This window comes from Ixodes scapularis, unplaced genomic scaffold (assembly GCF_016920785.2).
Source record: "Ixodes scapularis isolate PalLabHiFi unplaced genomic scaffold, ASM1692078v2 PGA_scaffold0__279_contigs__length_252992795, whole genome shotgun sequence".
NCBI classification, from domain to species: Eukaryota; Metazoa; Arthropoda; class Arachnida; order Ixodida; family Ixodidae; genus Ixodes; species Ixodes scapularis.
The window spans coordinates 126,538,305-126,550,640 of record NW_024609835.1 but is presented as its reverse complement, the minus strand read 5'-3'; the positions used below and the strand labels follow the sequence as shown (position 1 = coordinate 126,550,640).

Genomic DNA, 12,336 nt, shown 5'->3' with positions numbered 1-12,336 from the left:
TTACCATTGGAAATATCAAGAAAAGCATATTATCCAAAATGCACCGCATCATTTGTCACGCGCAGTCGATCTTCTGTTTTTGAGGCAGAAAATATTGAACCACGCTGACAAGGCTGACAAACACAGTTACCTTTTCGCCTACTCCGCACCTCGCCGTAACCGCTACACTACACTGTACGATGGTAACCGCACGACCGCACGTCGATCGTTTGCATGCCCTTGGCACCCTTGGCCCCAAGTGCTGGGCTGGCTGGTCTGGGCTGGTCGGCTGGGCCAGGCTGGCCAGGCTGGGCAGGCTGGGCCAGCTGGGCCCCGTGCTCCCTCCCTCCCCCCCACTCGCCTCCTCCCAGAGTTCTTTCTCCTGCGTACGCGACGTGCGTAGACGTCTTCCGAATCTTTGCCGAACTTTTCTTCAAACGTTTCGCAATATGCCGAACCTTGCCGAATCTGAAGTTCGGCAGATTCGGTCCATCGCTACCCATTATCCCCATTATAGACCTCACTAATTGAAAAGGGCATTATTTACACAGATAATTTTATATGGTGAAGGCAATGCACTTTCACGAACTTTTTCTTTTTTCTCCCTTGCTTTGAGCCGCTTTTAGCTTTTAGCGGTCCTTAGGCTTAGCGAGCGCGCGCCGTTATCGAGAGTGTCCGTGCGGTCCGTGTGTTGATTGTCTAGTGGTGATGCCCGTTCGCCGCGCCAGTCGCGCTCACTAACAATTACGCCAGTTTAAACAAATCGTCTTATTTTTACGCGTTTCAGTCTTTTTACGAACACCAGTAGGGTTCCCAGAAGCCGTTCTTCAATAATGACGGGCAAACAAGCGTATAACATCGGAGATCTCGTGTTTGCCAAGGTTCGCGGCTACCCTCCATGGCCTGCAAGAGTAAGTTTTTTTGCCGGTTTTATGTTGCTGGCGCAGCGTTGCAGATACGATTCCTACATTCTCTGTGCAGTTAGCTTAGCCTCAAGTCAGCTGTTCCGATCAGTTGAGGCTAAGATTAGCCTCCAAAAGTCCGCAGGCATTCTTGTTTACGCGCTGTTCTTTTTGGCGGCACGCCTGCTGATTTCATGCAGCCTGCTGCGCTTCGCTCAAAATGAGACAGAAAGAACGCTCAGCCGTGCAGTACTAGCGCTGAACGTGGCAGGCGTTCACTGGCAGAACATTTCGTTTTCATCGATCTCGGAATAACATTCTCTGCTTCCAACTCGCATGCCGAATCGCAGACGTTAATCGCAGTAGAACACGTTCACGAAAAAACACACCAAAAAACTCGTTCTTGTAGCGTTGTGCCATACTCGACGGGCATAAGCGTTTTTTCATCTGATTCGGTGGCTGAAGATTTCTTGTTCACTATTTTCGGTAATTGTGTGTTTCCTCTTATTTTCCGCAAAATATGTATTTATGTATAGAACTTTGAAAGCGCCAAAAGACGCAGACAGGAATGGGGACGCCATACGTTTTCAGTTTTGTAGAAATGCACCAGCTAGCCTATTTCTTATTGCAGCTTAAATTTTTACATCTCTGGCGTTTGAGTAGGTCTGCTAGTGTCGTGCATGCTACCTTGAGCGTACAGGGGATGTGAATCTTGCTTAACCTGTCCCCTTTTGCTGCCCCTTATTTCCTGCTTTTATGGTTTGTTTGCAGAAGCTCTTCAGGCATTCACACCATAGTCTCAAAGCCACTTGCTCTAGAGTGATTGCCCATGGAGTGTCCTTAGAGCTCACAGGAGTGCAGTGGTAATTTAGTCTGAATGTCATAACGAAAGATTTGCTACTGCAGAGCAGATGTAAAAAAGTGTCCATTATTTGTAAAGACGTTTGCCCTGGAAGCATCAGTACTTTATCCTTCTGCCACCAATGAAACGAGAATGCCTTTGGCTGCGTCTTGTCATGTTTTGAGTATTCTTTCAACCAGATGTGTTGGCAAACCTGTACACTTCAAAATGTAGCCTGGCCAGATAGACCAGTCTGACACTGTGTATGCATTAATTGGGTAGGCATGGCCTAAAGAATGGGCAGTGTGCACACCAGCACCAAAATGAGGACACACTTTTTGGGTTTAGCTACCATTATAGGTACTAGTAGTAGTAACCAAAAGGCTATAGGGCAGTGGGGGAAATCTCCAAATCAGGAGACGTCAAGCCTAGTAGCGCGGTTCCACATCTCTGCAGCAATGATTGTGACCTTTAGGCTACACTATTGCGGGCCGGTTCAGGAAAATTTCATCCGTCGTGCCAGTGATCACTGCCAGTTATCCCTGCATCGTCACTCGGATGAGTCCTTCCGAAAACGGTAGGAAATTCATAAACCTCCTCGCCTAGCACTTGATACCACTTGCTAGAACATGGGTTCCTGGATCAGAGGATGCAAGATACGGGCGGATCCGTTCCTGCATGAACGAGTGGGAAATGGCCGGCAAGCTGGCTGAAGATTTCTTCGTGCTGCCGTTACGATGTCCATCTTTCCCGATGTCCGTCGGGAAAGATTCCAAAGGGACCCCTACACACTTGCAAGTGCTTATGCTGACAGCAGAGGTGGTCGTAGCATTCTTCCTCCCTTCTTACAAGTCTTTGGAATCCCGTATGAATATAGTTCAGCATATTGTTTTTCAGAGTAAATTTACGCAGGATTACCGAAAACCGTTTCCGTAATTTAACAGCTTTCGCAAGTGTTCCCAGTGGCTGTCATTTTCATGAAGCTGGTAGAATAATTGAATTTCCACACTATTGAGACTGATTTCTTTTTCTCATGCACTGGTTACGTGGTTTACAAAATTCTCTTGCGAGCTCATTTGAAGTGACACACTTTCCTAATCGGTAGAACCCTTGTTAGCTAACCATAAGAACCAGAAATGCATGCTCCGCAACCTTTCTCTTTATTTCAAAGTTGCCTTCCTTGCCTTGCTTGAGAGAAATCCGACTCGGGAGTAGCTTTACAGGTGCCTGGATGACTGGAAATTGGAGCGGGCATCTTGTGAAAATTTTTACATAGCCACATTATCTCAATTTATGTTGACGGTGCTCCACTTCCTATGGTCTTCGCATTCCTCAGAAAAGTTGCATGTTGTTTGTTTTTCTGCTTCAGTTAAAACTGAATCCAAACAGTTTTCTTTTTTTTCCTGTGCTTCAAATTTCAGCATCACTGTACTTTTTTTTTGCACATTGTAATGCAATTAGCAAAATATATAACATCACTATACATAAATGCATCCAAAGCATTTGGGACAAAATGAAGTGTCTAGCTCAAACATTGACATTGTAACAGCACACTCTATCCTCATTTTTTTCTTTTTACATCTTTATTTTTTATACTTATATTTTAGCTTTATGCTTTATTTGTTTAAACTGATTGGTGCCTCTGAGCCACCACCATCAAGACCAACTGCTGCATAGCACTCGGTGGCGTCACTAGGGTCAGCAACACCCGGAGCGGTGGCCCGCAAGGACACCCCTCCCCCCTCCCTTTCGTGGCCCGTCGCGACACCCCCCGGAGCGCTGCACCCGGGGCGGTCCATCCCCCCCCCCCCCTATGACGCCACTGATAGCACTGCTTGATATGCGATGCGGAATGTCTTGTTTCACCTTCATTTTCGAACCGGAGCCTACACAGCTTCTGTGATCTTTAGTTACCCCGTCTGTGTGGATTCCCAGTATATGGTTGTGTAAGTTACTCGTACGGACATCAAAGCTCTGTTTTCCTTTCTCCACATTTGGTGCCCAGGCTCAGTTGCCAGAAATAGAAGCCACTGTAGCCACCGTCAGAAATTTGCTGCCACCAAATTCTGCTGCCCTATGTTTATTAGCGTGGAGCAGTCATGGTGAACTTACCATTACTCTGCTTCTTGGTAGGTCTGCTCCTGAACAACAGGAGAGATTTGTATTTTGTATTTGAGCTGTTACGAAATTAAGTTTGTGATGCAAACAAACTTAGAATGCAGTTTTCTTGTAGTGGAGGAGGGTCATGGCTGCAGGATGGCATGGTGAATTCATATTGTGACATGTGATGAGTGAGTAATGTGAGTTCCACTGGTTAGACAAAGAATTTAAAAAAAGTCTGCCTACTCCAGTTTTTGTTATTCTTGTTCCAAGCCACTTTAATAGTACAGTGGGTTGTGGAACTTAAAAAGGAGTGCCTAACTAAAATATTGTGACTCATATTTAAAAGCTATGTTTGTCGTGCCTCGGGAAGGGAACATCTGAAGCTTACGCTTATCTGGGCATATTTTCGTTTTCCAGGTTGAAGATGTTGTACCTGACAAGGCAAAGCTTAAGCCGCACAAGTACTCAATCCTTTTTTATGGCACTTATGAGACGTAAGTATTGTTTCTCTGCCCTGATCTGCATTAGCTGGTTTGAGTGAAATTATCAAATACTGCCGTTTAAGAAATTCCGCTTCCAATGCTGAGCCATCATTCGCACATTGCGAGAATGTCAGGAAATTCACCTGAAGATTTTGTGCACAAAAACTTGAGGAAAGTTTTATAGTGTACTAGGAGGAATCAAAAGGCTTTATATTAGAGATTCTCAACCAGTAAAATATGGGACTAATGGAACCAAGGGACGCTTCTTCATCCTATCTTTTATTTGAAAGCAAAATATGAAGTTAAAGGTCTGCGTGCCAGGTGACCTTCTTGTTCTTCCTCTGTGTATGCGCATACAAGTTTAGTTGTGACCTTGTAAGTATGGATCTCTAGTACCCATGAAGAAAATCTACATATTTCTTTTGGGAGGGGAGGGGGGTATTTATTTTGAACTTTCAGTGACACTAGCACGGATGAGACAACCTCATTGGCAGTCTGTCAAAGCCGCCCCCGCCTGGAGGTTAGAGGCGCCGGCCCTCTACAACGACTGTGAACAACATTTATTTTTTTTTAAGGCTAGTCAGCCCGCTCGGTTGGCGCGAGTGCCCAAGTTGGGTAGGAATGCAATGAGCTCAGGTGGACACACATCGTTCGAACAAGGAACAATATATTTACTTGGAAAGATAAAAAAAAAGAGAAATATAGATTTCAAAGTTTGGAGCATAGGCGAAGACTACACAACAAAAAAGCCAAGGTTCCACACAAAACTCCGCTCAATATTGAAAACGAAAGGTAAGAAAAAGAAAACGGTCGGCACTCTACAGACACTTTAGGTTTGTAAAATAACCTACAGAAAAATTAGAAAGTCCGAACAGGCGGCGCACATCAGCAATTCTGTTGTTCTAAATAGAACATAGACAATGAAATAGAAGAGGAAAGCTACGGACGGAGAGCATATGAAATCAAACGTCCTTTAAAAGTTTGAACAGACGGGCCTCACTCAAATTTGGTGGCGAAGGGTCATCGTCAAGCTCTCGGTGGTGGTGAGCTAGCAGGAAGACAACGGCGGTGACAATCAAGAAGCCTCGGAAAGTATTGCGTTGCCGTACCGCCATTATCGCTGGCTTCACCCTGCAACCACGAATGTCTAGTCCCCTTGACGACCCAAAAAGCTCTGCTCGAAAACTGTCGGCTCTTCACGAAAACCGTCCCTCTCCACGGGGGCGTATTTCCCGCCTTTGTCGGCATTAAAGGCATCCCGGAGGGGGGTGTTTAAAGAAAAGGGAAGAGAAAAACAAAGCCATGTTTCGTCTTCCTGTTTATGGTCGCAACGCGGGGCGGCCCACCCGAAAGGCAAATCGGCGAAGGGGCACAGCGAGCAGCACAAAGAAAAATATTCTGGGAAAGTCGGCCAGTGCCAAAGTTTGTGACGCAGTCATAGATTTGATTAAAGTTGCCTTGTAATCTAAAAAATGTAATGTTCCGTTTTTTTTTTATATATATTTTTTTTTTCACGTTGCCTAAAATGCGAGTTTTAGGGGCATTACTAAAATGAAAGATGTCACATGCTGCAAGTTTAGCACAACATAAAAAAATAAAGGTAATTTTTTTTTTAATTAGATAATTTGGGTTATTATGATTTGAATCAAATTTATTTGATATAAGTCAGATTAATTTTATTTAAATCACTATAGCTAAAAAATAGTGATTCTTTATCAGTATCTATATATATGAAACAGAAGAATGATTGATCAATTTGTTTGATCACTGAGAACAACACAGAAGAATAACTTTCATTCCAACAATTGAATTAACAACTTGATGCAAACCCTGTTATACTAGAACAAAGGAAAACTTCCTGTTTATTGTAATGAGAAAAGCTGTATTTGCTTTAATGTAACTACTTTTTTTGTTTTATTATATTTTTTGTTACGTTCTGATTTGTTTGCAATTCGGCATTACGTAACAGACAAACAAAGTGGAAGGTGAAGAGAAGCTCTTCACCTTCCACTTTGCTCTGATGTTTAATAAAATAAGCGGCATTCATAAAAGCACCGCGTTTTGCTTGTGTTCAGATTGATATAATTCTGTCCTGCTTAAAGGGGTACTCCACCGGTTTTTTCATTGTCTCCGATTTGCTTGAAATTTTGCTAAACTAACCAACGAACATTGCTAAAATAGTATCCCAAATATTAGGTCAAAATATTGTTTTTTTGCGAAGTTATTGAATTTACAGTTTTGGTCTTCACCATGTTTTTCAAACTGAAAGTCTACTGGCAACAACAACAAAGTGACGTCAGTGGAAGGCAGGGGTTAACTTTTTGGACTACAGAAGTTGTTCCCAACGGATTTGAAGCAGTTTCTTGATGTCAAATGAGTGCTTTGGAAGCTTGCTCCCGTATCCGCGCTCCAGCACGGAACAAATGATTGGCATATTCTATTTTTAGACTACTTGCTCGACTGGCAAGCCTGCCTGCCACTGACTTCACGGCACTGAAAAGTGTGCGAATATTTGAATATTGGTTTTTGCACCATTTTAATTTGCCGATTTCACAATACCTATTATGAATTTCGCGATGCTAAATAGCATACCGGAAAGTCTAATGGTCGGGGAGTCATAAAATATAGTTAGTTGAGGTAGCTCAAAAAATCGGTGGAGTACCCCTTTAAGGATGATCTTTTTATTTAAATAAAAGAACATACATAGAAAGCATCATATTATTCACAAACAATAAATATAAAGGCTTTTTTATGTTTGATTTAAATCAGCAAAACCAATGGGATTTAAATCACAATTTAAATTGTCTTGATTTTTATTCTCCCTCCTGAGCAACCGGGAGTATCGGGGGTCACATTTTTAACCACTCTTGCTTTCCCCCACCCCCTACTTTGTAACAATTTGCCTTTTCTGTAGCACCCTTAAAATTAAGGATTTTTTTTTTTTTATGCAGTTTTAAGTATTTATGCAGGAATTCTGTTCTTGCAGCTTGTCAACCCACAACTGTGCCATAATGTTTAAGCCAACCTTGTGCTAAAGGCGAATGGATGGTCGGTTTTAATGAGAAATTTAAAATACGACTGCCTCTGTGCCTGAAAACAAGCTGAAGCAGCCGACCGAGCCAGTGCTAAACAACCTGGCTGGGATGCGATAGCTTCACACATTTCAATTGTTTCATCAGCTGGGATTTTCGGTCTGCGCTTGGGAAACAAGTTTAATTGTTTAATTTCTGTGGCTTTCTATGTTATATCGCTCAAATTTGGCTGCCTCCACCTTGTCCTACGTGCATGTAGTGCTCATTGATACTGATATCCACGGTGAATAAATGCTACATACTTCGTTTATCATGGTTCATCGTCATCTGTCCTGTGGATGTACAATAAAAAACACTAGTCACAAACATGTTTCCTTTGGTTAAAGGAGTCTCCGTCCACAAGTTGAACCAAACAAAATTGATATATCGCTCGAGTATGACATGAGATCATAGCCAAAATATTGTGTCAGAATTGCTCTACAGTCTCAATGAAACTGCCATTAAAAGTGCTCTCAAGTGCTTAGCGGCTGTCTACAGATCAGCTGCTGCTGAAGTAACAACACTGAATAAAGTCCTTTTGGTTCCGTGTAACCATTACTTCTCTTTGCTTTTTCACTGCTCTCTGATCTGGCAACTAGCGCTGCCCCTTAAACAGGCTCCATTTCTCAAGCAAAGAAAAATCCAGAGGACCGAGCTCATGCAACTAGCCAGTCACGCATACCGTTGCCCTAGGGCAAAGCTGGTTGCCAGTGTAGCCGCCATTCCTGAACCTTTGGTTACAATTATGCCCTATTCCTCAAAGCCTAGCAGTGGCACAAGATATTTTCAGAACTATGAGCAATACTGGAAAGAAAGTCATACTCTCGTAATTCAGGGACGCTTACTGCTTTAGAAGCGGTAGTGTTTTTACGAACCCTGGAAACGTAGTGGAGTTGTACCTTAACCGAACGGTGGGTGTTTCCGTCCTCTGCTTTACAGGGCCACCTTAGGAACGAAGGACTTGTTCCCTTATGCCGAATTCAAAGGGAAGTATGGACAGAAGTTGAAGAGGAAGTTCTTCAATGAGGGACTCTGGGAGATAGAGAATAACCCAAACGTGAAGCCTCCAGGAGAAGGGGTGAGTCTCGTCCTGGTACCTTCATCCACACACCGAGCTTGGTTCCTAGCTCAAATTGGTCTGGAATTTGTCTGATAGCCCTGAGCAATACTTTGCCCTGTAACCATTTCTTTGTGGATGTAATGAGTGTTAGGCACAATTGCAGTTGCCCTATGAGACCTGCACATAATATGCGTGTGGACTACAGTGCCACATGTATGTTCCTCTGACGCAAAGTTAAGCTCTTACTTTGTTGGATGGCAGGGTTCTCATATTTGGGATGCACCAGGAGGTGCTCATAATTTAAGAGGCAGGATACAACTGAGTGCACAAACCAGACTTCAGTGCCTTGAATAAATTTCGCTGAGAAGAGCAACATTGCTGGCTGCTGGCAAGAGTTACAAGGCATTTTTTTCACTGCTGTTCTAGGGATAAATTTTTGTCTACTATGCTGCATTTGAAAGTTGTAATCTATTCACCATTGACTAGTTATGCCTCATCAAAAATTAACGAGAGAAAAGCCGTATGCATAGCAGTCGGGCTAGGTGAGTGCACAATTCCTATTGTGATGTGAACTGCTAGGTTGTGCTTTTGTGATGATGTAACTCACTGCCAGCCCTTGGGCATTGCAAATGGATGTAGTAGTTGTAAGGTTGTTGTCCCGGACCTCGGTGGGAACCCTGGAGGTGTCTACCGTCGAGGGCCGGGGGTCCGTGGAACGATGCTGGTTGCTGGAGAGCTGGCTGTAGGCGGCGGGGACTCAGGACAGGGACGACCAAGACTGCTTCGTGTTCGATTAAAACACAAAAGTTGGACTTTTCCGGAGTGCACGATACAATCAAACAACTGGGAATCACTGGCCTCACAGGCTTACGATCGCGTGACACGAAGTCAAGTGTCCTACCGTGCACAGTGACGGCGATGGCTAAGTAGCCGGCGAACAAGGGCTGCTGCGTGCGGCAGGTAACGCTGCGAACTGCGGGAGGAGAACAGTCAGGGGCTCGCAAGCCCGTTCCAACTCGAGGCTCGCACGCTCGGTCAGGGCTTAAAACAGTGCGCCGGAAGCCGCTCTGTTCAATGAGGGCTTCGTCTGCATCCCATTGGGTTGAGGCCCCGACACACTCTCGACCTATTGCACGAGAGTTCGTTGCTGTTGCCGAGGTGGTCATTAAGATCGGGCCCTGCGGTTGAGAGTCTAAACCCCGATATGTTTATGTTCCAAGGAAGATCTACTGGTTCTCGGTTTAGGCGAGAATCGTCGAAACATGCCCCGCTAGCAAACGTCCTTTCCCCCGGAGCGCGGGCAGGAGCCTCAGCGTAAACGGAAAGCGCACCTGGGAAGCCGTTTCGTGGAGAATCCCACGATGCCGGGTCCACGCCGGCGCGTATACACCAGTTGCGCCCAGTGCCTCTTGATTCAAAGTCACGAAACACTGGAACATGACCCGAAGTCTTCGAGGAAGTCGTTCGAGCTTGAGACACGGCCCAGTTTACGAAATGGCGCGCCAGCCAATGATAGCCGCACTCCGGTGCCTGCCCCGAATGCCCGCATAGATATGTGTGTCTGGAGCCCCGGGTAAGAGGCAAGGCCCGCGGGCAACGACCCCCCGTGGGGGATGTGCAACTCCGTTCGTAGTAGACGGAACAAAGTAAGACACATGCAAGCCCTAAAGCAAAACGAGTGACCGGGGCTCAGCGCAACATACCGATAAGTTAAAACTAAACGCCGTCTTGGCAGCGCGCGAAATTTGCCACCGCCTCTACAAATGTGCTGGACCTATACTCTGTTTCACGAGAACTTGGTGAACTCTGGAGGCCATGGCCCCTTCGACCCGATAAAAATGTCGGAGCGGTGCATGTAATATCATGTCACGGGAGCGTGTGTGTGTCTGCACAAAATGCGCAGCCCGGAGAAACCAGCTGTCGTCTGCTGGCCAAGAGTCTGCGGCAAAATCAACTAACGTTGCATGAACGTCCACCACTGCCACAACTAAAGGAGAAAAAATCCGGAGCGAATACAGATATAGCATCACTTTTTTGGTTTAAATATAATTAAAACTCGGTCATGAATATTTATTCCTTTTTTTATATATATATATATATACTTTACATTGAGATAGAATTGCTCAAGTTTAAATACCATTAAAAAAAAAGAAGCAGCCTAGATTTTTTTTTTTGTTGCGGATGGTGCTGTTGCTGTGGCAGTAACCTCCTTGGCCTTGACCATGCAGCGTTATCACACGCCTTGCTTTGACTCTCTTATTGGGTTGCGGGGATCACAACCCCCACAGTTTACCAAGTTATCGTGAAACGGAGTATAGTTTGATTTCTTGTTTGCGCAAGATAAACTCATTTTTGAGCAGCTGGTCAGATAGCAACAGTGGACTATATGCCTATAGTCAGGGGCAGATGCAAGTATATCCAGAGGGGGGGGGGGGGGGGGGGGGAACATCAGCATATTGAATTTAGAATTCAAGAGGAGGTTCAGGACATCCAAACCCCCCTCTGAATCCAGCACTGCCTATGGCTCAATTATATGCCATTTCTCAGATTGTGTGACATACAGTTAAAGCCATTGGCAGTAAGCCCACAAGCTTGTGCCTTCTACTATGCTACACTGAGTTCTTGAGATAAAGTCGTACAATCAGTACCTGTTTTTTTACCTTAAAAAGATGAAATGTTGTTTTGGTTTAAGAACCATTTAATTTTTTTTCGAGAAGTTTGTTTAAACTTTCCAGTGGGTGACCGTTAATTTTGCAAGGGAAGTCATCTTTGCTGGGAGTATCTTCCAAATAATCTTGTATAGCTTGCTGTTTGGAAAGGAAATTCTGAGCAACCAGTGTTCAGTCGTTTGTAGGGACTTAAATGTACTTTGCACTCATCCCAGATTTAGCTTCCCCTATGTCTTGTTTGTTTTTAGCTGATCTTTGTGAGTGCGATTGTTGGCAGGGCTCTGGCAACAAGTCGACCAAGAAAAAGGATCGGCTTGAGCCTGTGATCGAGGAGGAAGAGGCGGTGCAGGAGGAGGAGGAAGACGAAAAATTGGTCATTGATGAAAAGCCCTCCAAAAATGTGAGGCTCTTGTATGCCTGGACATTTGCAAAAAATATGAGTTGCTTTTTCTTTTATATGCATCCATACACTTGCTATTTTGGTTTGCAGGGCATTGCAATGCAGTATAAAGATGGGTTCACTTGGCACAAATTTCCTGTCGTGTCGCTAAACAGAACTGACTTTCGTTTAGTTTTCTCGTTTAAATGTGGTAGTACTGACTGTATGTCAACTCCTGCAATAGTCAGATTATGTGAAAGTGCCTTTTTTCTGCACTCTCTTCTCTTTTTACACTCTGTCCTAGTTGCTCCAAAGGTTAGCGAACGGCTTAGAGGGCATGATGTTACCGCTTGCCTGTTCCAGCTTCAATCTTTTAAACTGTCAATCTGCAGAAAATGCACGCTTCTGATGCCTTCTTGTTTGCATGGAGGTCAGTCTGGTTTGAGCGTATAAATTGATAGCTGTGAAATTAATATAAATTGATAGCTGTGAAATTAAGAGGGAGAAAAGTCTTCACGATGGTTGTTGGGCGTGGCTTCAATGCCAAGTATCTTCAACCTTGTACCGTTTCATAATCCTTCCCCAGAAAACTGAACCCCCACCTGCAAAGAAAAGGGCTACAAAGAGAACTTCGAGGGTGAGGCTCATATTTTCTTTTCCCCTCTTTAGCCTCTCATTCTTGAGTGACGGATATCCGAAACAGTGCTCCTCTAATGTGAGACCTCTTTGCTCTTGCAGGATTCCACGGAGGAGCCGAAATCTGGAGTAGATGAAATACCAAAGAAAAGGGTGAGCGTGCTTTGCTTTGGAACGTGGGTACTGCCGGCACCTTTGCTCGGGGCTACTACGG

At 44.5% G+C, this 12,336-nt stretch overlaps 1 protein-coding gene across 4 annotated transcripts in view; it reads left to right on the top strand.

The window, feature by feature from the left end:
• Positions 1-428: 428 nt before the first annotated feature.
• The window catches only part of LOC8035647 (hepatoma-derived growth factor-related protein 2), a 72,884-nt gene continuing 60,976 nt past the window's right edge, over positions 429-12,336 (top strand). For 3 of the 4 annotated variants that reach the window (XM_029981268.3, XM_029981270.3, XM_029981269.3), the window contains exons 1-6: positions 455-890; positions 4,243-4,319; positions 8,318-8,456; positions 11,385-11,507; positions 12,073-12,123; positions 12,225-12,275. In XM_029981268.3, coding sequence (XP_029837128.2) covers positions 813-890; positions 4,243-4,319; positions 8,318-8,456; positions 11,385-11,507; positions 12,073-12,123; positions 12,225-12,275 — 519 coding nt within the window. In that variant the 5' untranslated portion in view covers positions 455-812. Of the gene's footprint in view, positions 891-4,242; positions 4,320-8,317; positions 8,457-11,384; positions 11,508-12,072; positions 12,124-12,224; positions 12,276-12,336 lie in introns of all 4 variants that reach the window. The other variant, XM_029981267.3, reaches the window with a different exon arrangement.